At 48.6% G+C, this 23,654-nt stretch overlaps 1 protein-coding gene across 1 annotated transcript in view; it reads right to left on the bottom strand.

The window, feature by feature from the left end:
• LOC119957993 (cyclin-dependent kinase-like 1) overlaps positions 1-23,654 on the bottom strand; it is a 74,082-nt gene that overhangs the window by 5,736 nt on the left and 44,692 nt on the right. The window contains exons 2-8 of the mRNA XM_038786244.1: positions 23,437-23,558; positions 10,920-10,992; positions 8,845-8,935; positions 7,837-8,037; positions 5,894-5,976; positions 1,295-1,351; positions 554-709 (exon numbers count right to left, since the gene is read on the bottom strand). Of these exons, the coding sequence (XP_038642172.1) occupies positions 554-709; positions 1,295-1,351; positions 5,894-5,976; positions 7,837-8,037; positions 8,845-8,935; positions 10,920-10,992; positions 23,437-23,558 (783 nt within the window). The remainder of the gene's footprint in view (positions 1-553; positions 710-1,294; positions 1,352-5,893; positions 5,977-7,836; positions 8,038-8,844; positions 8,936-10,919; positions 10,993-23,436; positions 23,559-23,654) is intronic.

The raw sequence follows: 23,654 nt of genomic DNA, 5'->3' as shown, positions 1-23,654 counted from the left end.
GCTCAGTACGAAACCATCCAAACTATCAATTTGCACGATAAGATTTTTTTGGGGCTTGAAACAATTTACCCCTCCCACTTTGGAATTTATGTACTTGTGTGCAGCTGGGTTTGTGGGCGTGCGTGCGTGTGAGAGAACTCTTGAATGCGAGTTTGAGGAAAATATATTTTTATTCAGAAAAGTTTTTCCAATATAACACCTTCACAACCTGGTAGCGGAGTGGTTAGCACTGCTGCCTCAGGATGCTGAGGTCCTGGGTTCGATCCCTGCCCCGGGTTACTGTCCGTGTGGAGTTTGCACATTCTCCCCGTGTCTGTGAGGGTCTCACCCCACAACCCAAAATATGCAAGGTAGGTGGATTGGCCACGCTAAATTGCCCCTTAATTGGAAAAAGATAATTGGATACTCTAAATTTATTTTTTTTAAAACTGATCAGGTTTTAACTCCCTGCACAGCACCTTCTTGTGGCTGACAGTTCCATGTTGGTCAAAATGGCTGGGCAGTGGTGAGTTAACCCCAACAATCGACCAAGGCTTGAAACACTGTGCCTTACCCCCGGTGGACGCCTGCGTGGCATTCTCTCATGCCTCCTGTTGAGCTTCTCAATATCTCTGCTGCTGTCCATCTCCTCCCGGCAGCTGTCAAAGTGTGGGTGCTGCAGCAACTGCTCACAGGTCAGCCTCTCCATTGGGTTCATCATTAGGCAGCCCTGGGACAAGCAACAAAGATGACACACTTTCACACCGAGTCACTTTCATCTCTTCAACATTGTCTTGAGTTAGGATTGATATCAGCTGAGACGAAGGCATACCCGCCTGGACCTGTGAGTGGGTGGGTGGGTGAGTGAGTTACGGTGAGGTGTGGGGAATACAGTCACGTCTGTAGTGTGGTGTGTGTCAGCATTACAGTGAACAGTACATCAGAGTATCAGTGAGGGGTGTGGAGTATATTTGTGTGTCGCAGTGAAGGCATGGGTTCGTCAGAATTTAGCTCGGGCTATGGTCTATATCAGAATGTTACTCGGGTGTGTCATTTATTGAAATGATGTTACAGGTGTGCCAGACAATACTGTTATGTAGACAAGGTTAGCTTCTCCAGTACAGCATATGGCTTAAGCGTAAGCCAATCGCACCAAATTGAACATTCGTTAACCATGCTTTCAATATTACTGTAGTCCCAATTAACATCGGGCAACTTGGAGTTGTGTACAACCCGTTCTGCATGATGTGTGTGTTGTAGTTTCGGGCGTTTTCACCATGTGACAGCTTGTGGGCAGTTGGTACGGTTCACTCACCTTCATGAAGTGGAGGGCCTGAGGAGAGATGTGGGGAAATTTCACCTCCAACGGCTCCTGAGGAACAAGCAAACAGCAGAGTTAGGGGTCTGCCTTATCCTCCTTCCACTCTGGCGGGATTGCTATCTGGAGACCCAAATCTTTTCTTTACTCTCTCTCTCGATTCTGAGAGATGGTGAGATCCCATCATTGACCATTGTATGCACTTGACCTTTTCATTTGGATTTGATTTACTGTCATGGGTACCCAGGCTCAATGAAAAGTATTGTCCTGCTAACAGTCCAAACAGATTGTTCCACCCATGAAAAACATAAGACATGCATAAGTACACAATGTAAATACATCGGGTGAAGCATGTGGAGTGTAGTACTACTCAGTAGAGAAAATGTGTGAAACGATCTGTTCAGTCCATAAAAGGGTCATTCAGGAATCATCTAGTAACAGCGGGGAAGAAGCTGTTTTTGAATCTGTTAGTGCATGTTTTCAGACTTGTATCTCCTGCCCGATGGAAGAGGTTGGAAGAGAGACTAACCCGGGTGGGAGGAGTCTTTGATTATGCTGCCCACTTTCCCCAGGCAGCGGGAGGTGTAGACAGAGTTAGTGAATGGGAGGTGGTTTTGCATGATGGACTGGGCTGTGCCCACGACTCTCTGTAGGTTCTTATGGTTTTAGGCCAAGCAGTTGCCATACCAGGCTGTGGTGCAGCCACATAGGATGCTCTCTATGGTGCATCTGTAAAAATTGGTAAGAGTCAATGTGCACATGCCAAATTTCCTTAGTTTCCTGAGGAAATATAGGCGCTGTTGTGCTTTTTTGGTCATAGCATTGACGTGCGTGGACCAGGACAGATTGTTGGTGACGTTTGCACGTAGGAATTTGATGCTGTCAACCATCTCCACCTCGGCGCCATTGATGCAGACAGGGGTGTGCACAGTACTTTGCTTCCTGAATTCAATGACCAGCTCTTTTGTTTTGCTGCATTGAGGGATAGATTGTAGTCATTGCACCACTCAACTAAGTTCCTTATCTCCCTCCTGTACTCTGCCTCATCGTTGTTTGAGATCCGACCCACTACAGTCGTGTCATCAGCAAACCTGTAGATGGAGTTGGAGCCAAATCTTGCACACAGTCGTGTGTGTATAGGGAGCATAGTAGGGGGCTACGTACGCAGCCTTGCAAGCCCTCCCGTATTGAGGACTATCGTGGAGGAGGTGTTGCTGTTTATCCTTTCTGATTGTGGTCTATGGGGCAGGAAGTCAAGGATCCAGTTGCAGAGGGAGGAGCCAAATCCTAGGTTTTGGAGTTTTGATATGAGCTTGGCTGGGATTATGGTGTTGAAGGCGGAGCTGTAGTCAATGAATAGGAGTCTGACATAGGAGTCCTTGTTGTCAAGATGCTCCAGGGATGAGTGTAGGGCCAGGGAGATGGTGTCTGCTCTGGACTAGTTGTGGAGGTATGCGAGTTGCAGTATACAATTCGAATTGGAGTATGGAGTTGGAACATAGAACATACAGCGCAGAAGGAGGCCATTTGGCCCATCGAGTCTGCACCGACCCACTGAAGCCCACACTTCCACCCTATCCCTGTAACCCAATAACCCCGCCTAACCTTTTTGGACACTAAGGGCAATTTAGCATAGCCGATCCACCTAACCTGCACGTCTTTGGATTGTGGGAGGAAGCCGGAGCAGCCGGAGGAAACCGACGCAGACACGGGGAGAACGTGCAAACTCCGCACAGACAGTGACCCAGCGGGGAATCGAACCTGCGACCCTGGCGCTGTGAAGCCACAGTACTATCTACTTGCGCTACCGTGCTGCCCTTCTGTTGATGAGTCTCATGACCAATCTCGCAAAGCATTTCATAATGATAGATGTCAAGGCCACCGGACGGTAGTCGTTGAGTTCATTGGGGAGGTTAAGGACATTAAGGTCATAGGTCAATGATAGTTTCATGTCCTGAATCAACTGCAATGCTACTCCCTCCCCCAAAGGATCAGGGCATTGGCAGCACAGCATCAGGGGTAGGGTTAGTAGTATGTCCCCAAGCTTCTCTGCAGAAACAACTGGCCATCATATCTGCATCACTGGCCTTGATGTGTGAATAGGCTGCCTACCAACCAGTCATTCCAGCTATGAGTTAATCAACTTCAGGTGCAGAGGCACTTGGGATACTACAGGTGGCCTCAGCACCCCTGGGTTGGTGGAGAGGTTGGTAGAGCGGTGCGGAAATGATAGGGGAGAAAAGGGAATCAGGGTTCTGGCTCCTGGTCCACTATCCACTCTGTGTAGGTGTATGCAACCCGGATGAGAGCAAGACCTGATGTGACAGTGGAGCTCTCCCTCGTTGATTGGCCCACCAGTATCCACTGTCTCAGCTGACACTGGGGGGGCTGCTGCCAGCCTGTGGAAGTGATCTCCAGTTCAAGAATCTACTCCAGGACAGGATGAAGCAACTCGGTGGAGGAACGGAAGCAAGGCATTGACAAGAGGAAAATTATAACAGGGACAACACTTTAAAAGACATATTTTAGTGGCAGTAAAGCACTTTGGGACATTAATATGGTGCTCTTCACCTCAATCATCCCCTCTATAGGAACGTCAAAAATTCACACCCAGGACTGAGTGTAAACTCATGGGTGTGACCTTGGCTGTAAGATGTGCCTTAGTCAGCAGTGGCCCTAGGGTTGCTGGCACCCCCGGCAAGCTGAACTTCGGCGCCCTTACAAGTGCTAATTTTAAAGGCCTCCAGCGCTGCGCTCCATCACCTTTCCCCGCTGCGGATAGCCTTTTCCTGCTCCCCTCGGCGGCCCCCCTCCCACCGAGGACCCTCCATGCAGCCACTGCCTCACACAGACACTGAGCAGCCGCCAGCGGCTGAACCAGACCGGCAGGCGGCCAAGGCCAATCAATATGGCGGCCACACAGGGGGCAGGGCTCATGGAGCACCCCACGTGACTCCGGGCTGCGCGTGGGCAGCTCCTGAGCATGCGTAGCTGCCATCAAGCGGAGGCAACATGTTGCAAATGCGCAGATCGTCCTTAGAATCTTACAACCTTTCGGCCACTGAATTAATTAGATTTGATTTATTGTCACCTGTACCATGAACCACATAGGACATACAGAAGTACATAATGCAAATACATTGACATAGACTTGATGGCGCCCCCTAGCACATGGCGCCCCGGGCGACTGCCCGAGTTGCCGGTACCTTGAGCCGGCCCTGGCCTTAGTGGGTAACATTTTCACCTCCAACTCAGAGGCATGAGCATATAATCCAGGTTAACATTCCCGGTGTAACACTGTGGGAGTGCTGCACTGTCAAGACACGCTGGGTGGTATTTAACGAAAGTGACGGAGGTCTCGGTCACCGGATGGAGAGTCCCATATCTTTTTGGGGAAGGCCCTCTGAATAAAGAACCAATACGGCATATTGGCAGGGTCTTCTCCAGGATCAAGGATTCTGGGGGCAGATATCCTGCCTGCCGAGAGCTGCCAAACAATCAGAGGCCGGCAGCTCTTCATTGCTCAGCAGTGCTGCCAGGGAGGTGGTGGCTGCTGCTGGTATTGCACCCAGACGAAGATTGCTGAGGGACCCAGGCAAAGCTGAGTGATAGCAGGAGGGGTGGTGTCAATAAGTGTAGGGGGATGGCTCCCAGCAGTCTTCCCCCTTCCCAATGCCGGGTTCCACGATCAGGCAACCCCACCCCCAGTATCCTACCAGCTCCCAACCTAATAAGTCCCCCACCTGCCAAAAGACATAGGAGCAGAATTAGGCTATTCAGCCCATCAAATCTGCTCTGCCAGTCAATCATAGCTGATATTTTTCTCATCCCCAGTCTCCTGCCTTCTCCGAAAACCCCCCGATCCCCTTGTTAATCAAGAACCTGTATGTATACCAGTGGCAGTGGGATAAGGGCCTTAAATGGACATTAAATGCTGGCCTCGAACCTTCCTGCCATGGACTTAATTGATGCACGGGGTAGGAAGGCAAAGAGGACCCCACCCACCACCCTCTCACCTGATTAAATGACCTCCGCAGCAAACTCACTACAGGAGGGGGCATTAAATTCCGCCCACTACTTTTCAGATCGGAAGTTAAACAGAATCCCTAAGAAACATCACAAGGTACTTATTTCAATGTTGAGCAGGAACTGGCCAATATTTATGCTTCAAAAAACATCAATAAAATAGACTATCTTCTCATTATTCCATTGCCTTTCTAAAAATAAATTTAGAGTGCCCAATTTCTTTTCCAATTAAGGGGCAATTTAGCGTGGCCAATCCACCCAGCCTGCACATCTTTGGGTTGTGGGGGTGAAACCCACGCAGACACGGGAAGAATGTGCAAACTCCACACGGACGGTGACCGGGGGCCGGGATACGAACCCGGGTCCTCAGCACTGTAGGCAGCAGTGCCAACCACTGTGTCACCCTGCTGCCCCATTCCATTGCTATTTGTGGGGTTGCGATGTGAAGAATGATTGCCACAGTTTGTACAACAGTGACCAGGCTGTCACCGCATTTCATTATCTGTAAAGTGCTTCGGAACATCCTGAGGCTGTGACTGGCGCTATGCAAATGCAATCGGAGGCCCTTACCATGATGTCAGGGACAGGGATGTTGACTCCACTGAAGAACTGGTTGGTACTGAATACCTTTTGGTGCCGAGGGATGAGATCCCCTAGAGGAGCAGAAAGAAAGCATCAGAGTCCCTGTGAAGAACATGATCAAGGTACAACGATAAATCTCACTGTCCTGCCCTAGGGACTGGTTTAGCACACTGGGCTAAATCGCTGGCTTTTAAAGCAGACCAAGGCAGGCCAGCAGCACGGTTCAATTCCCGTACCAACCTCCCTGAACAGGCGCCGGAATGTGGCGACTAGGGGCTTTTCACAGCAACTTCATTGAAGCCTACTTGTGACAATAAGCGATTTTCATTTCATTTCATTTCAATATTCACACACCCTCATAGCCTGTGGATGGCCAGGACTGGATGGAACAGCATACTGATACCTTTAAACCAGCTCAATAAACTCTCAGGAGCATCTTAAAGTCAATACTGAGTCCTGATATTACAAGGTGCCCCCCCCCCGCCCCCCCCCACACACAACATCCACAAAGTATTGAGCTGAGAGTGAGGGTCACCAGGCTGTAGCCTTTGCTGACACCAGTTAAGTGTTTTCCATTCAATGATGCCTTGCAAAGATGTAGGGTGGTATAGATGGTAATGGCTGTACGGTAATGGGTAGGGTCGTCACAAACGAACCTCCAGAATACTGACATTCTCCCCCCCCTCCCCGCCAGCCCAGTAAGCGCTTTAAGTTCAAGAAGTCAACTCTTTACTCTATAATGTAAAGGGGGGGGGGGAGGGGGCAAAGCTTCTGTGGGGCTCAGAGTGGTACGTATAGTGGCATGACAGGAACCACAGCTGAGGGTGGGGGGTCACAACCTAGGGCCCAGACAGGAATGGGCTGGGGTTCATTAGTCACGATGGGAATGATTCCTGGTGGGAATCATACCCACTCCGAGCTCGTCACCTATGTTGGGAAATCAGACACCCCAACGAAGATAAATAATTAAAAAAATTTTTTTTTTTTAATTTTAGAGTAACCAATTATTTTTCCAATTAAGGGGCAATTTAGCGCGGCCAATCTGCCTACCCTGCACATCTTTGGGTTGTGGGGGTGAAACCCACGCAGACGCGGGGAGAATGTGCAAACTCCACACGGACAGTGACCCAGGGCCGGGATTCGAACCCGGGTCCTCAGCGCCGTAGGCAGCACTGTGCCACCGTGCTGCCCACGAAGATAAATAATTGTCATTCCTGGAAGCATTTGAGATGAAACTGCCGGACATAGAGGTGTCCACTATCAGACAGGAGCCAGACCAGCTGAAAACTAGACTGTCCAGTATAAAATCAGACCAATGCCCCCCCCCCCAAGGTAAGGGGTAAAATACTTCAAAAAGACAATTGCGATCTAGGCTAACCTGCCTCAATTATGACATTCTTGTCCCAAAGATCCATCCAGTTATGGCACCCCTTCACAGCATTAATTGCTTATGTAGTATACTCTACAGGGGCAGCAGGGTAGCATGGTGGTTAGCATAAATGCTTCACAGCTCCAGGGTCCCAGGTTCGATTCCCGGCTGGGTCACTGTCTGTGTGGAGTTTGTACGTTCTCCCCGTGTGTGCGTGGGTTTCCTCCGGGTGCTCCGGTTTCCTCCCACAGTCCAAAGATGTGCGGGTTAGGTGGATTGGCCATGCTAAATTGCCCGTAGTGTCCTAATAAAAGTAGGGTTAAGGGGGAGTTTGTTGGGTTACGGGTATAGGGTGGATACGTGGGTTTGAGTAGGGTGATCATGGCTCGGCACAACATTGAGGGCCGAAGGGCCTGTTCTGTGCTGTACTGTTCTATGTTCTATGTTCTATACTCTCTATTTATTGATCAGCGTGACCCGTTGGACACGACAAATGCTATCAATGTCGGAGATACCCTCAGCAACAGAAATGACTGGGAAGGTCCCAGCATCGGCAACTTACCCAGCGTCCGCCTAATTAGATAGAGCTGGTCGACATCTGACCGACCAGGCCAGAGAGGGTTTCCCGAGGTGAGCTCAGCAAAAACGCAGCCTATTGCCCAGACATCCACCGGGGCGCCGTACTGCGTGTCTCCGACGAGTAACTCCGGGGCGCGGTACCAGCGAGTTGCCACATAATCGGTGTAGTCATCTCCCGGACCAGCTGGAACACAATGATTAACTTTCCAATGTCAATAGGTTACGGTCAGCAACAAGCCAGTCACACCTCCATAATGTAAACAGTAGGGGTCCCAGCAGAGGCATCTACCCGACGTAGCCTGGGTTCCTCGGACAGCTGAGCCCACCAGCTCAGGTTTACCGACTGCTATATTTCTCCTACTTTTAAGATGAACGACTTATGGTGACTTTCATGACCTCGGGGTGTCCCAGGATGTTTTACAGTCAATTGACCACCTGAAGAAGTAGGCAGGGACTCAGTTTAAAAGATGGTAACCTCCAACAGGGCAGCACTCCCCCAGTACTGGCAATGGGAGTGTGAGCCAAACTTATGTATTATTAAAAAAAGACTCCCAAATTTTCAACATTACGGGGGCGATTCTACCAAGGTTCGATGGGGGTGGGTGGGGTGTCGCCGTTGGCATGACTACAAGATCCCTGGAAAGTCCCGCCCAATATTCTGTTACTTAGAACATTGTTGCTCTAAAAACTCTTAAAAACGAGGTGGCCCAAGGAGGTAAATTCAAAAGAAGTTTAATTCGACAACAAAATAAAGGTCGCAGCGTAGCTCACAGTCCCACGGGCCCAATTGGGACGACTGATCTCGCCGGTCCCAGTGCGGGCCGGCTTTTATGAAGCCTCAGCTGATGGGCCTCTGCCCACTAGCGGGGGGAGCTCGTGTTCCACGAGTACCAGGGGGGCATCAATTAGGGTGTCGCCGTGGGTCGCGTGAAGGTTATTACTGTTGATATCGGCTCCGACATCTCGGGATAGAGAAGGAAAACAAACTCACTCAAGATTCTCGCAAAGCCAAAATCGCAGAGCTTGATGACTCTGTGCTTGGTGATGAGGATGTTCTCCGGTTTCACATCTCTGTGGATGCACTGGAGATAAATACAGGCACTGAGAATTAGTCAGCAGCAGCACAAAAGCAAAGAGTAACTCGTCACACCCAGACTCGGCACCATTATGCATATCGCTCAACTGAACGCGAGTCAGGATGCGCTTTAGTCTCGAGCCCAAAGGCCTGAAGCACGAGTCTAAACGTATTGCTGTTTGCCACAGAATGCCCAGTGGCCATTCTGTGCTGAGGACTTGCGGCTCCCACAAACTTGCACAACCCAACTCATCTCATTCAGAGCTAGTCCCACCCATTACTCGGTTGTTGGCAGAGTAGGGGGTAGGGTCAGGGGCTATGGTACCAATGTAGCAACCCAGAGGTCAAGTTGAAATCCCATCAGCGAGAGGTTGCAAAACTGAATGTAACCCAACACCAGAAACTGACCACTAAAGCTGCTGGAATATAGTTGTTTTGTTACCTGTGTGGTAGGTAACATGTGCTACTCAATCCTCAGTCAAATATCCAGTCTTCTCTTTTTCTTCTCTTTTTGTCTAACGTAATCTAACTAGTAACTTGCCTGGTACCATGGGCGCGATTCTCCGCTCCCCATGCCGGGTGGGAGAATTGCGGAAGGGCCGAGCGAATCACGACACGCCGCCCTGGCACCCACCGCGATTCTTCCACTCCCCCCCCAAAATGGCGTATCGCATTTTGCGTGACGCCGCTCGGAGAATCGCCGCTCGCCGTATATCCCGCCGATTCTCCGGCCTGACGACCCTGACCGGTTCACGCTGGCGGCAACCACACCTGGTCGCTGCTGGCGTGAACATCGCATGACAGGTAAGTGTGGGGCCTGTGGGGGGCAGAGAGAGGATCGAGCACCATGGGCGTGCTCGTGAGGTGACTAGCCCGCGATCGGTGCCCACCGATCGTCGGGCCGGCGTCTCTAAGAGATGCACTCTTTTCCCTCCGCCGCCCCGCAAGATGAAGCCGCCATGTCTTGCGGGGCAGCGGAGGGGAAGACGGCAACCGCGCATGCGCGGGTTGAAACCGGCCAACCTGCGCATGCGCGGCTGATGTCACTTAGGCGCTGCCGTCGTGTCATTCTCGGCGCCGCTTTGACGCAAGCGTCAAGGCCCGGCACCCGAGATTCGCGCAACGCCGCTCCTGGTCCCCCCGGGGAGAGTAAGAATAGGGGGCGAGGAGCGGCCTCCGACGCCGGAGTGAAACACTCCAGGTTTCACTCCGGCGTCGGCACTCATTCTCATTCTCCCTTTGGGAGAATCGCGCCCCATGTTTTGTTCCCTGTGTGGTAGGTAACATGTGCTACTCAATGCTTGGTTAGTGATGAGGTACTCTGAATCCCGATGAAGAAGATTCAAACTCTTCCAGTAGTAACAAAAGGTTTATTGAGTAACTACAACAATATTTACATGAGTTCTTTACTTTAACTTTGATACTAGTGATAAGGTTAACAAGATCTAACTATGGTAACTATACGTAACTCCACTGGCCATCTAAACTAGTCTGCTGTTACCTTGGTCACAGTGCACCCAAGAGAGAGCGAGAGAGACTCAATGTGGCTGCCTTTTATACCCCTGTTGGTCCGGCCCTCTAGTGATCATGTGGTGCTACTGATTACACATTAACCCCTTGTGTGCATGCACACATAGAGATCTCTACAATAGTTAAAGAGACAAAAGAATCAAAATAAATCATTGCCTCATCGGTACAGTGGATTGTCTAACAGTTCATTGACAAATTACACCAGCCAAGCCTTTTCGTAGGATCCTAAAGCACAGAAAGAAACTACCTAGCCTGCCATGCCTCCTTGAAATAACTATCCAATTAACCCCACTCTCCCTGCTCTTTTCCCAAAGCCGTGCATCTATTTTATTTCTAAATATTTCCCCAATTTCCTTTTGAAAGTTACGAATGAACATCCTTCCGCAACACTCCGTCAGCCACAACTTAAATTGCTGCTCATCCCTGCTGCCCTTCTAGAACATTCTTTCTTCCACACTTACATTGTGCTTATGACAGAAGTTGACAGCCTGCAGTGTCTGCCTTATGATACTCTTCACGTGATCTTCTGCAACTCTGAAAAAGAGATAAACAGTTCCGTTAATCACACCTCCCATCAGACCTAATCTCTTATCTGACATGGTGGCACAGTGGTTAGCACCGCTGCTGCCTCCCAGGGACCCGGGTTCAATTGTGGCCCTGGCTGACTATCTCTGTGGAGTCTGCACGTTCTCCCCGTGTCTGCGTGGGTTTCCTCCGGGTGCTCCAGTCCAAAGATGTGCAGGTTAGGTGGCGGGCACAGTGCATTTAGCTCAGTTGGCTGGACCGCTGGTTTGTGATGTGGAGGGAGGCTAACAGTGTGGGTTCAATTCCTGTACTGGCTGCGGTTATTCATGAAGGCCCCGCCTCCTAAACCTTGCCCGAGGTGTGGTGATCCTCAGCTTAAATCACCAGCAGAGGAGCTGTTTAGCACAGGGCTAAATCGCTGGCTTTTAAAGCAGACCAAGACAGGCCAGCAGCACGGTTCGATTCCCGTAACAGCCTCCCCGAACAGTCACTGGAATGTGGCGACTAGGGGCTTTTCACAGTAACTTCATTTGAAGCCTACTTGTGACAATAAGTGATTTTCATTTCATTTCGTATGGGGTCAGGGTGGGGGAGTGGGCCTAGGTAGGGTGCTTTTTCAGAGGGTCGGTGCAGAGGGTCCTTCTGTGCTGTAGCGATTCTATGGATTAACGTGGGGCTCCAAATCCAATGTGGTTGACTCTGAACTACCCTTTGAAATAGCCTAGCAGGTCTTGCCAGCAATGCCCAGGTCCAATGAAAGAGTAAATGGAAAAAGTCTAAACTGCACCAGGTCAAATGCGTCAATGTAAGAGGAGCTTATGTGGTTCTGTTTTTTTTAAGAAGTCATGTTGCATTATTTAAAGCAGCAGACACCAGCTGCAATGAATCTGGTATTAATAGTCACAAAGGTCTCCTTTCACTTGACAATTTAATTATCCTTTCTACCGAGGCCTTCTCCAGACAGCACTCCCGTTCTTTGCAAACAAGATGGACACGCGACAAATTAATTACTGTAATACAAAACTAACGAGGCAGCAGCGGGCTGGGCACAGCAAGAAGGCACAGATCGGCTTCCACGGAGCTACTGCAGGGAAGATTCTAGAACCGTTGGAAAGTTAAATCAAAACTTTATACCCGCCCCACCTGTCCATTTTTTCCCTTCCTCTTCTGAAACCTTTTCCTGGCCTCTGGAATCTCATCCCAGTCGCACATAATAATAAACTTTATTGTCACAAGTAGGCTTACATTAACACTGCAATGAAGTTACTGTGAAAATCCCCGAGTCGCCATATTCCGGCACCTGAGGGAGAATTCAGAATGTCCAAATTACCTAACGGCACATCTTTCGGGACTTGTGGGAGGAACCGGAGCACCCGGAGGAAACCCACGCAGACACGGGGAGGACGTGCAGACTCTGCACAGACAGTGACCCAAGCCGGGAATTGAACCTGGGACCCTGGCGCTGTGAAGCGACTGTGCTATCCACTATGCTACCGGGCAGCACATATAAGAAACACATGAACAGCATGCAACTTGTGAAGAGGAATCATATCCCATGTCCCATCTAGCCCTGACCAACATCGCACAGATGCACGTAAGCGCACAGATGCATGTAGGCGCACAGATGCACGTGGGCGCACAGATGCACGTGGGCGCACAGATGCACGTATTGTACAGATGCACGTAGGCGCACAGATGCACGTAGGCGCACAGATGCACGTAGGCACACAGATGCATGTAGGCACACAGATGCACGAATGCTCACAGATGCATGCATGTGCACACATGCATGCATGCACACTGATGCATGTATATGCACAGATGCACGCATGCACACTGATACATGTATGTGAACAGATGCACACACACACACATTATTCTAAGACATACTGAACAGTGAACACAAGCAGGTGCCTGTTGTTTTTCTTTCCTCCCACACCCGTCGAACCAGAGAACCTCAGGTGTACGTGGCCAATACCAGCCACTTGATCCAATTATTGTCGATCGGAATCTTCTGTGATCAGAGGGAATTGTTTTTTGGTGCCTTCGTGGTTGCTTGTAAATCTCGTGGTTCGGTATTGCACCTTAATCCATCTGCAACTCGGGGAGGGTTGGGTGGACATCAAGTCAGAACACCTCAATATTGTGCCAGAACACACACGCCGCTGTTAAATCAATAACCAAAGTTTAGGAAGTGGCTCAGCAGTTGTATAGAGCCTCAGATCAGACCCCAAATGGTTTCTCCTCTGCTGGAGAATCAAGAGGGCAGCACGGTAGCATTGTGGATAGCACAAATGCTTCACAGCTCCAGGGTCCCAGGTTCGATTCCGGCTTGGGTCACTGTCTGTGCGGAGTCTGCACATCCTCCCTGTGTGTGCGTGGGTTTCCTCCGGGTGCTCTGGTTTCGTTCCATAGTCCAAAGATGTGCAGATTAGGTGGATTGGCCATGATAAATTGCCCATTGCATCCAAAATTGCCCTTAGTGTTGGGTGGGGTTACTGGGTTATGGGGATAGGGTGGAGGTATTGATCTTGGGTAGGGTGCTCTTTCTAAGAGCCGGTGCAGACTTGATGGGCCGAATGGCCTCCTTCTGCACTGTAAATTCTATAATAAGAGCAAGGGGACATAATCATAAAATGATCTTAACGTTAAAGCTAAGCCTATTCATTGAGTGAAGCACCTGCTTGTATGAAAGGGTAGTGGAAATCAGAACGTTTCTGTCCAAGAGGCCATGGATTAGTTGAAATGCTCAAGACTGAGATTGCTGATTTTTACCGGCTAAGGGCAAGGAGGGCAGTGGATAAAAGCTGGGCAAGTGGAGGTGAAGGAAAGGTCATCACTATCGAAGTGAATAGAGGGAAACAGCCCCGAGAGGCTGAGTTGTCTACTCTCGCCCAGGATCACGTAGCACATAATGTATCATTCTGCTGATGAGGTGGGTGCCCCATTCTGTTTAGTTTATGTAATTAGGAATATTTTACAGTCAAGGCGGCACAGTGGCGCAGTGGCTAGCACTGTTGCTTACGACGCTGAGGACCTGGGTTCTATCCCGGCCCCGGGTCACTGTCCGTGTAGAGTTTGCACATTCACCCTGTGACTGCGTGGGTCTCACCTCCACAACCCAAAGATGTGCAGGGTAGGTGGATTGACCACGCTAAATTGCCCCTTAATTGGAAAAAAAATTGAGTACTCTAAATTTATTTTAAAAAAGGAATATTTTACAATCAATTAGATACAATCGTACAATCAGGGAATTTACAGTGCAGAAGGAGGCCATTCAGCCCATCGAGTCTGCACCGGCCCTTGGAAAGAGCACCCTACTCGAGCAGTAACTTCATTGAAGCCTACTTGCGACAGTAAGTGATTATTATTATTATACCTCCACCCTATCCCCACATCTCCAGCCTACCCCTCAACCCCAGCTAACCTTTTTCGGATACTAGGGGCAATTTAGCATGGCCAATCCACCTAACCTGCACATCTCTGGACTGTGGGAGGAAACCGGAGCACCCAGAGGAAACCCACGCAGACACGGGGAGAACGCGCAGGCTCCGCACAGACAGCGACCCAGCGGGGAATGGAACCTGGCACCCTGGAGCTGTGAAACAACTGTGCTAACCACTGTGCTTCCGTGATTGCTTCTAAATCTTTTTAGCTTCCCTTTGGGTACATGAAAAGCACCAGAATAGCGAGTGGATATTTTCTGTGTTTTTTGGACGTTGCATTTTGTCAGGTGCAAGTATAAAACTTTTAAAGTGCGACGGCGGATGTACACCAGTTAAAACCTTTTTAAAAAAAAGAATTTGAACATTTTGTGTAGGAGGCCTTGTGGCTCAGTTGACCATAGGAGTGTTCTTATAAAAGCAAATTACTGCGGATGCTGGAATCTAAAACGAAAGGGAAAATGCTGGAAAATCGCAGCAAGTCTGGCAGCATCTGTAGGGAGAGACAAAGAGTCATCGGACTCGCAACGTTAGCTCTTTTCTCTCCCTACAGATGCTGCCAGACTTGCTGAAATTTCCCAACATTTTCTCTTTCGCAGGAGTGTTATTTGCTGGTTCAACAGGTTAATAACTGCTCCACTAATCCTTCCAACACTTTCCCACCATTCCCCAAAGGGAAAATGAAAGTCTATGGACATAGAACATACAGTGCAGAAGGAGGCCATTAAGCCCATCGAGTCTGCACCGACACACTTAAGCCCTCACTTCCACCCTACCCCCGTAACCCCTCCTAACCGGTTTGGACACTAAGGGCAATTGATCACGGCCAATCCACCTAACCTGCACGTCTTTGGACTGTGGGAGGAAACCGGAGCACCCGGAGGAAACCCACGCACACACGGGGAGAACGTGCAGACTCCGCACAGACAGTGACCCAGCGGGGGAATCGAACCTGGGACCCTGGCGCTGTGAAGCCACAGTGCTATCCACTTGTGCTACCGTGCTGCCCCAAAGGCACAAAAGCAGTATCACTTCTCCAAGTTTTTGGCCCCTTGCTGGATAAGAGGGAAAATAAAGGCTCCCTGGGTTGTACTGGAGTTTACAACCCAGTTCACCCAAAGCCCAGTGCAGCCCCACTGTTCAGTGATGCTGAGTGGGCCTCGTCTGTACCAACGTTTCTGAGCAGCTCTTCATTACGTCCTACATGGGGCTTTTTATTACCTTTTTATAACCTTTTGTAGATAAAGAGTTTAACTTTCACGGGCCTGTTCATTAATCAACCGTATCCAATTTTTGTTCTCAGCTGCCCAGTTTTAATTAAACTTCAGCCAGTTTATAGCCTATCATCTCAGCAAGCAGGCATCCCCCGGGAAATAAAATTGCAAATGGCTGTTCGTTTTTTGAAAGGACAGGTCCTATAAGAATCTGCGAGCTGCTGTTTAATTGTTGCCATGCAGCTGAATAAGTCTGCACTGTTTTGCCTGCAGCTGACTGGTTAGTATGCTGTGCAGAAGCTAGCTCTGACTGTCAATATGCTCGGTGCAAAACCAAACAGTGTCTTGTTGGCGGGGCAACCACGAAACAGCCTGCTGCACTTGTCTTTTCCTTCTGCTCACGGGTGCTTCCTGCTCTCTCAATCATCCTCTGGCTCTTCCTCCCGTTCTGTCACGGGCAGCACAGTGGTTAGCACAGTAGCTTCACAGCTCCAGGGTGCCAGGTTCGATTCCCGGCATGGGTCACTGTCTGTGCGGAGTCTCCACGTTCTCCCCCGTGTGTGCGTGGGTTTCCTCCCACAGTCCAAAGATGTGCAGGTTAGGTGGATTGGCCGTGATAAATTGCCCTCAGTGTCCAAAAAGGGTAGGTGGGGTTACTGGGTTGTAGGGATAGGGTGTAGGCGTGGGCTTAAGTGGGGTGTGTGGTGATCACAAGTTAACCAGATGCAACACAACTGAGCGACCACTAGAGGGAGCACGGGAGAGCCATATAAATAGATCAGGACAGGAAGTGAGGACACTCTTCACAGCAGGGGGGCTGGTAAGCAGGACACACAGCAAGCAAAGCTGGTAGTTAGCACTGGAAGGTAGTTCTAGGTCGAGCTCTGGAAACTGAACGAACTCACAATAAAGCATCTTCTCCACACTTGAGACTGCGAGCTTTATTAAGATACGAGGAACAACACATGGTACCCAGGAGTGATTTCAGACGCTTATGACAGGACAACTCAGCTGCAGATACAGAAAGCACAAAATGGCATGGAAATCTCATACTGGACATTTGACTGGGGAAGACATCGCTAATTCGAGGATGTGGCATGGATACCCACCTCAGCTGGACACGACTGGTAATGTAAGAAATGTCTGGAAAAGGTTTAAACAAATGTTCGATTTTTATCTCATAGCTAATGATGTAGCAGAGGCCTCAGACAAAATTAAAATAGCAATTCTCATCGAAGGGCCCGTCAATAGGAAAGTGTATAATGGATTTAAACACTCAAAAGGTGAAGACAGGAACAGCTTACAAACGTTACTAAACAAATTTGAAGAGTACTGTGAGAAATTTGAACAGCAAGGCATGCTCACAGTCCAAACTGCACAGAGACTGAGTGATGCAAGACTTAAAAAATCACAAAAAGATCAGGAAATCGCGAATGCACAGTACAGATCAAAAAGAAGAAATAACATGAATTTTTCACAAAGCCAAAACGCTGAAATCCAGTCCAGATCGGAAAGAAAAGGTAACTTACAACTTTTAGAAAGAAAAAACGCTGAAATCCGCGATAAAATGGCGTCGGAGCACATTTTGCAGTCTCTGGTAAGCAAAGAACTACAAATCGCGTCCGCGCATGCGCCGGAACCGGAAGTCGCGCATGCCCCGGAACCGGAAGTCGCGCATGCGCCGGAACCGGAAGTCGCGCATGCGCAGTTTACAAAAGATCGCAGCGCCGATCGTTATGCGCATGCGCAAGCCGCGCATGCGCAGTCAAAAAAAGTCTTCGTCGCGGACCGTCATGCGCATGCGCAAGCCGCGCATGCGCAATGGACACCGAACCGCACAAGGAAAGAAAGCCGATTTGCGCATGTGCAAGTCGTTCCTACGCGTGACGTCATGACGTCTGAGAATCCTGACCACGCCCACTTAAAAGGGAAATGCCCGAAAATTGAAACCAAGACACTTAAAGTGGTAAAACCAAATTTTCTTGCCTCAGAACACAGAAACACGCCTGAACTTAAACCAACAGTGAAAAACAACTTGCACAAAACCTTGGAAAAAGCTGCCTTCACCACACACAGTGAAGCGAACAAAAAGAATTCCGAAACAACAAAAGATGATTTGTTTTTCGACGATTACCTCTCAGACCTGACTGGGTCAGTCGGATATGCTTATCACAGCATCAGCGACACGGTCGCAAAGTACAACACGAACCAACTCGTGGTAGATGAATCCAACCAAAATGCTTTGGTTTTCGAAGAATACTACTCAGACATGGCTGAGTCAGTCGGATATGCTTATCACAGCATCAGCGACACGGTCGCAAAGTTCAACACGAATCAACTCGTGGTAGAAGAATCCAACCAGGATGATTTGGTTTTCGGAGAATACTACTCAGACACAGCTGAGTCAGTCGGATATGTTTATCACAGCATCAGCGACACGGTCGCAAAGTTCAACACGAATCAACTCGTGGTAGAAGAAGCCAACCAAGATGAAATGGCTTTCAAAGAATACTACTCAGACATGGAGGAGTTATTTGGACATGCTGATCACAGCATCAGCGACACCGTTGCAAAGCTCAACACGAATCTACTCATGGTGGATGAATCCAACACCATGGTGCCATGGCAGCTCGTCGATACATTAGATGACAGCAATACCCAAGACGAAGACGACGCCACACATAGAGCACAGGAAGACTCCACGGAGCGAGCGATGACAGGCTCCACAGTGCGAGTGATGAAAGATGCCAACAGGGATGCAAGCAAACACTCCCGGGCGGACACCAAGCATGAACAAGACCATGAAGGTAAACCCGCTGTACCTGAGCAACCGCAAGCAGACTATGAAAGTCTACCAACACGCTCACAGGAACAAGAAGAAAGAGCGGACTATGAAAGTCCAACACGCTCACAGGAACAAGAAGAAGACAATGCACCTCTGCCCACTGCATGCGAAGACAGTGACAAGGTGATCACACTCAACGTACAGGATCACAGTGAGACTGACAGTTCTCAGCTTGTCTGTACCGAAGCACAGAGCGAAAACAGTGACAAGGTGCTCGCACTCGACGTACAGGATCACAGTGAGACTGACAGTTCTCAGCTTGTCTGTACCGAAGCACAGAGCGAAAACAGTGACAAGGTGCTCGCACTCGACGTACAGGATCACAGTGAGACTGACAGTTCTCAGCTTGTCTGTACAGAAGCACAGAGTCGGGCCACCCAACAGTCCAGAGAGACGATGCCGAAAGAAAACATGCAGATTCTGACTCCAGAAGAGGAGCACCTGGAGTCCAGAGACATCAAACAAAAAGAAACCATGCAGATTTTGACTCCAGAAGAGGAGCACCTGGAGTCCAGTGAGATAACATCAACAGAAATCATGAAGATTTTAACTCCAGAAGCGGAGCACCAAGAGTCTAGAGAAACCACGTCAACTGAAATCATGCAGATTTGGACTCCAGAAGAGGAGCGCCGAGAGTCCACAGACACCGCGTCAAATGTAATCGAGAAGACTTTGACTCCGGAAGACGAGCACCAAGAAAGCAAAGATGCGGAATCCAATTCTCCACAACTGATTGATGTCACCTGCACCGATGCAACATCAGATCATTCGCACCACTCGCGAGAAGACGAGCACCAAGAAAGCAAAGATGCGGAATCCAATTCTCCACAACTGATTGATGTCACCTGCACCGATGCAACATCAGATCATTCGCACCACTCGCGAGACGGAATGCTCAATGACTCAAATTATCCACTCGGGACACTCATAGAGTATAACAAGAAAAACAAAAGTCAAAAGAAACACAGCAAGAACAAAAACAACATGAAGCGCGACAAGACCAACAACAATAGCAAGAAGCACAGCAGAAACGAGAACGACAACAGCAAGAAGAAAAGCAACATGAAGCGCGACAAGACAAACAACAATAGCAAGAAGCACAGCAGAAACGAGAACGACAACAGCAAGAATAAAAACAACAAGAATGGCAACAAACACAACAAAGTCAGGAACAAAGATAGCGACAACGACAGAGACAGAAACAACAAGAATGGCAACAAACACAACAAAGTCAGGAGCAAAGATAGCGACAACAACAAAGACGGAAACGACAAAAACAGCGACAAGTACGGCAACGGAAACAACAAAAACAGGAACGACAGAAACAACAGCAATGAAACAACGACTTGTACACAATGGCAAAGCACACCAGCATCCAAGGCGGATGAGACAATAAATCAACACCACAAGCACAGAAAAAAGTCCATGCCAGTCAACATCAGTGATGTGACCATGCAGACACCTCGGGATGACGCATTGGGTACTTAAGATAACAAGGAACACCAACAACATTCACAGCGGACTTGCAATATCAATATCACCACGTCATCAACAACAAAAAGAAAAAAAAAAGCTCTGAACAAATTCATCAAGTTTGGACTCATAAATGTTTTTATTAAGATTGGACATATAAATACATTGGCTTTGTTAACTAAGGCAATAGCATCATCACTTGTATAGATACGCATATCATAAGTTACTGTTTTGTATAAAATTTCTTTAATGATGTACAGAAACTATGTAATGAGAAAAAGGGGGATGTGGTGATCGTAGATTGACCAGATAAAAAAAACAACAGAGCAAACACGAGCGGGAGAGCTATAAATACACTGGGACAGGATGTACAATTTTCTTTAACGATGTTCAGAAAATATGTTAAGAGAAAAAGGGGGATGTGGTGATCACAAGTTAACCAGATGCAACACAACTGAGCGACCACTAGAGGGAGCACGGGAGAGCCATATAAATAGATCAAGACAGGAAGTGAGGACACTCTTCACAGCAGGGGGGCTGGTAAGCAGGACACACAGCAAGCAAAGCTGGTAGTTAGCACTGGAAGGTAGTTCTAGGTCGAGCTCTGGAAACTGAACGAACTCACAATAAAGCATCTTCTCCACACTTGAGACTGCGAGCTTTATTAAGATACGAGGAACAACACAGGGTGCTCTTTCCAAGGGCCGGTGCAGACTTGATGGGCCGAATGGCCTCCTTCTGGACTGTAAATTCTATGATTCTGTCACTCCCCTATCCCGGACCCCCTTCTCTAGCTGTCTCCTCCAGCGTTGACTGAAGGATCATGGTTGGGGAGGGTGGCTCTCGTTACCCTGGAGACCACAGAACACACAGGTCCACCCTTGGCCATTTAGTCTGTTCAGCACTTTAAATAAGTTTAAAAAAAAGAAATTTAGAGTACTCAATTCATTTTTTCCAATTAAGGGGCAATTTAGCGTGGCCAATCCAACTACCCGGCACATCTTTGGGTTGTGGGAGAACGTACAAACTCCACACGGGCAGTGACCCAGAGCCGGGATCGAACCTGGGACCTCGGCACCATGAGACAGCAGTGCTACCCACTGCGCCACCGTGCCGCTCTAGCAAATTAAATAAGTTAACAGTCGTCCACTGGGCCAGCGGCAGAGAGAAGAGAGAGTAGTTGTTCAGTTTGCGAGGATGAGGGATCAAACCAAATCTAGAGTGACCGCAGTCTTGTTGGCTGTTGAGAGTGCAGCCAGGTCTTTTGCGCCTCTCCTTTGTAGCCTTCCTATCTGAGCCTACATGGCATTGTTGCTTGTCTAATCTCCAATCGTGAACTAGTGCCCATCATTCTTGAGGCCAGGATGCGTTCGGTATTCCACGGTAAGGGTTGATGGGTGATCAGCAATCAACTAAATGCAGTCAGGCAAGTTAGACAGCAAAACTCCACCCTAGCTCAGCCCCCCTACCCCGTCCCCCCCCCCCCTCCCCCCAGTCTTCTCTGCCAGAGTAAATAGCCAAAAATAAGATCATATATCTCAATCTGTGCATGGATTAACCTTTTCCTCGTACTCTTTGTATTCTATTGTTGCTCGCAGGCCTTTTGAAATGGTTTCGTTTAGTTGCTTAACTGCACACAGCTGAACACTCAAAATTCTTTCCCCTTTAGGCCTAGGTTTGAAGTTCCAGGCACAATGTGTCGCCAGGCAACCAGCTAGTGACTCCCAGATAACGTGCAACGACACGGGCCCCTAGCCAGCCTCTGGTGCCAAAACACAGCGATACCATTAGTACGAAGTGATGCATGAATTTTTTTTAAAACATTGATAATAACTGGATTCTGCAGTCGAAAAGGACCTTTCATCTACAGAACAGGGCTGCAGATATCTTTACAAATGGCTTTCGTCGAAAAGGACCTTTTCATCCCAGGTAGAAGATATTGTTCAGGGTGGCTCATTGGTGAAGAACAAGGAACCCCATTCCCCATTAAGGAATTGAGCTAGCTAATGGGCTACCGACGACAGCACCTCCGCCCAGCCCCAAACGGCCCACGATCCCACCTGAAACAAGCTCTTGGGTTTCTTGACATTAATATGGTTAAGCAAGAGACAGTGACAAAGTCAGACTGTTTAACAGTCTGAAACGAGACTCAAGCAAGTTGAGCACAGATGGGTGTAGAAGTCCATTGCAAGCACAGAGGGTGCATTGAACTTCTATTGTAAATAGCAGTGGGGGGGGGGGGGGGGGGGGGGGGGGAGGTGGAATCTACTGTAACTACCAGCATAGGGAGAACGGAATCAACTGTCATCATCCGTGTAGGAAAGGCTGAACCTATCACAGGGTGTAGAGGAGATTTATCAGAATGGATCTAAGACTTCAGTTATGTGCAGAGACTAGATAAATTGTGGTTAATCTCATTAGAATAGAGAAGGTTAGTGGAGATTTGACATAGGTGCTTAGGAGGGTCTGCAACAAGTCTGCATCAAGTCTGCAACCCCATGGAGGGTTTTGTGAAGAGTAAATAGGATTGTTTGCAAGTGGCAGAAAGGACAGTAATCAAGAACTCAAATTTAAGATAATTGGCAGAAGTACCAGAGGCAAAATAAGGATTTGTTTTTAGTTTCAGCGATGATCTGGGCAGCACTGCCTAAAAGGGTAATGGACGCAGATTTGATAATGACTTTCAAACGAGAATCGGATAAGTACTTAGAGGATGAAAATTACAGGGGAAGAGCAAGCGAGTGGGACTAATTGGATAGCTTTTTCAAAACTGTTGGCACTTGCACAAGTGGGCCTTCTTCCCTGCTGCTTAATCCTAAAATATATTAGAGTAGAGAGGGTGGATTGTCACCTGCCTTATATGTTCAAGTATAGGAGTCAGAAATATTTACGATCGGGGCAGCACGGTGGCCTAGTGGTTAGCACAGCTGCCTCACGCCGCTGAGGTCCCAGGTTCGATCCCGGCTCTGGTTCACTGTCCGTGTGGAGTTTGTACATTCTCCCCGTGTCTGCGTGGGTTTTGCCCCCACAACCCAAAAATGTGCAGAGTAGGTGGATTGGTCACACTAAATTGCCCCTTAATTGGAAAAAATAATTGGGTAATCTAAATTTATAAAAAAAAAAAAAAAGAAATATTTACGATCATGGTCGGGACTCATGGCTTGTCCTGCACATGATTAAGGATTGATGCTCTGTCCCTGGACTCGCTGTGCTCTTGTTTCATGTGTGATGGTTCTTTTCTGGCACAGCACCAGGATTCACAGTCAGCAAGTAGTTTGGTGCAGGTGGCAAGCGAGCCAGAGTGTACGTCAATCACACCGCCAAGAACATGATCAGAGGCGGGGAACGAAACCGTTTCAATTAATCTTCGGAAGGAAAACCAGAATCTTTCAGAAATTCAGAGTTCAAGGGAAGAGATGCAAAATTGATGCCGCATTTTAAAAGGTGCAGAGAAAGAGGAGGGTCGTCGCTCACTCACCCCCTGGGGTATTTGTCCAGCTCATTCAGCACCGTGTGGTCACAATACTCAAAGACCAGGTGTAGTTTGCGCTTCCGTCTGAATACTTCCAACAGGTTAACCAGGTTCACATGCTTGAGTTGCTGTTAAAAGAAAGAGGCAGTCGCAGAAGAGCTCCAAGCTAAGTTGCATCTTAAATCAGACGTGTTAACTTCACAATTGAAATAAAAACAGAAATT

This window comes from Scyliorhinus canicula, chromosome 27 (genome assembly GCF_902713615.1).
Source record: "Scyliorhinus canicula chromosome 27, sScyCan1.1, whole genome shotgun sequence".
Classification (NCBI taxonomy): domain Eukaryota; kingdom Metazoa; phylum Chordata; class Chondrichthyes; order Carcharhiniformes; family Scyliorhinidae; genus Scyliorhinus; species Scyliorhinus canicula.
The sequence above is the reverse complement of the archived record's forward strand: the minus strand, read 5'-3'. Positions and strand labels throughout refer to the sequence as shown.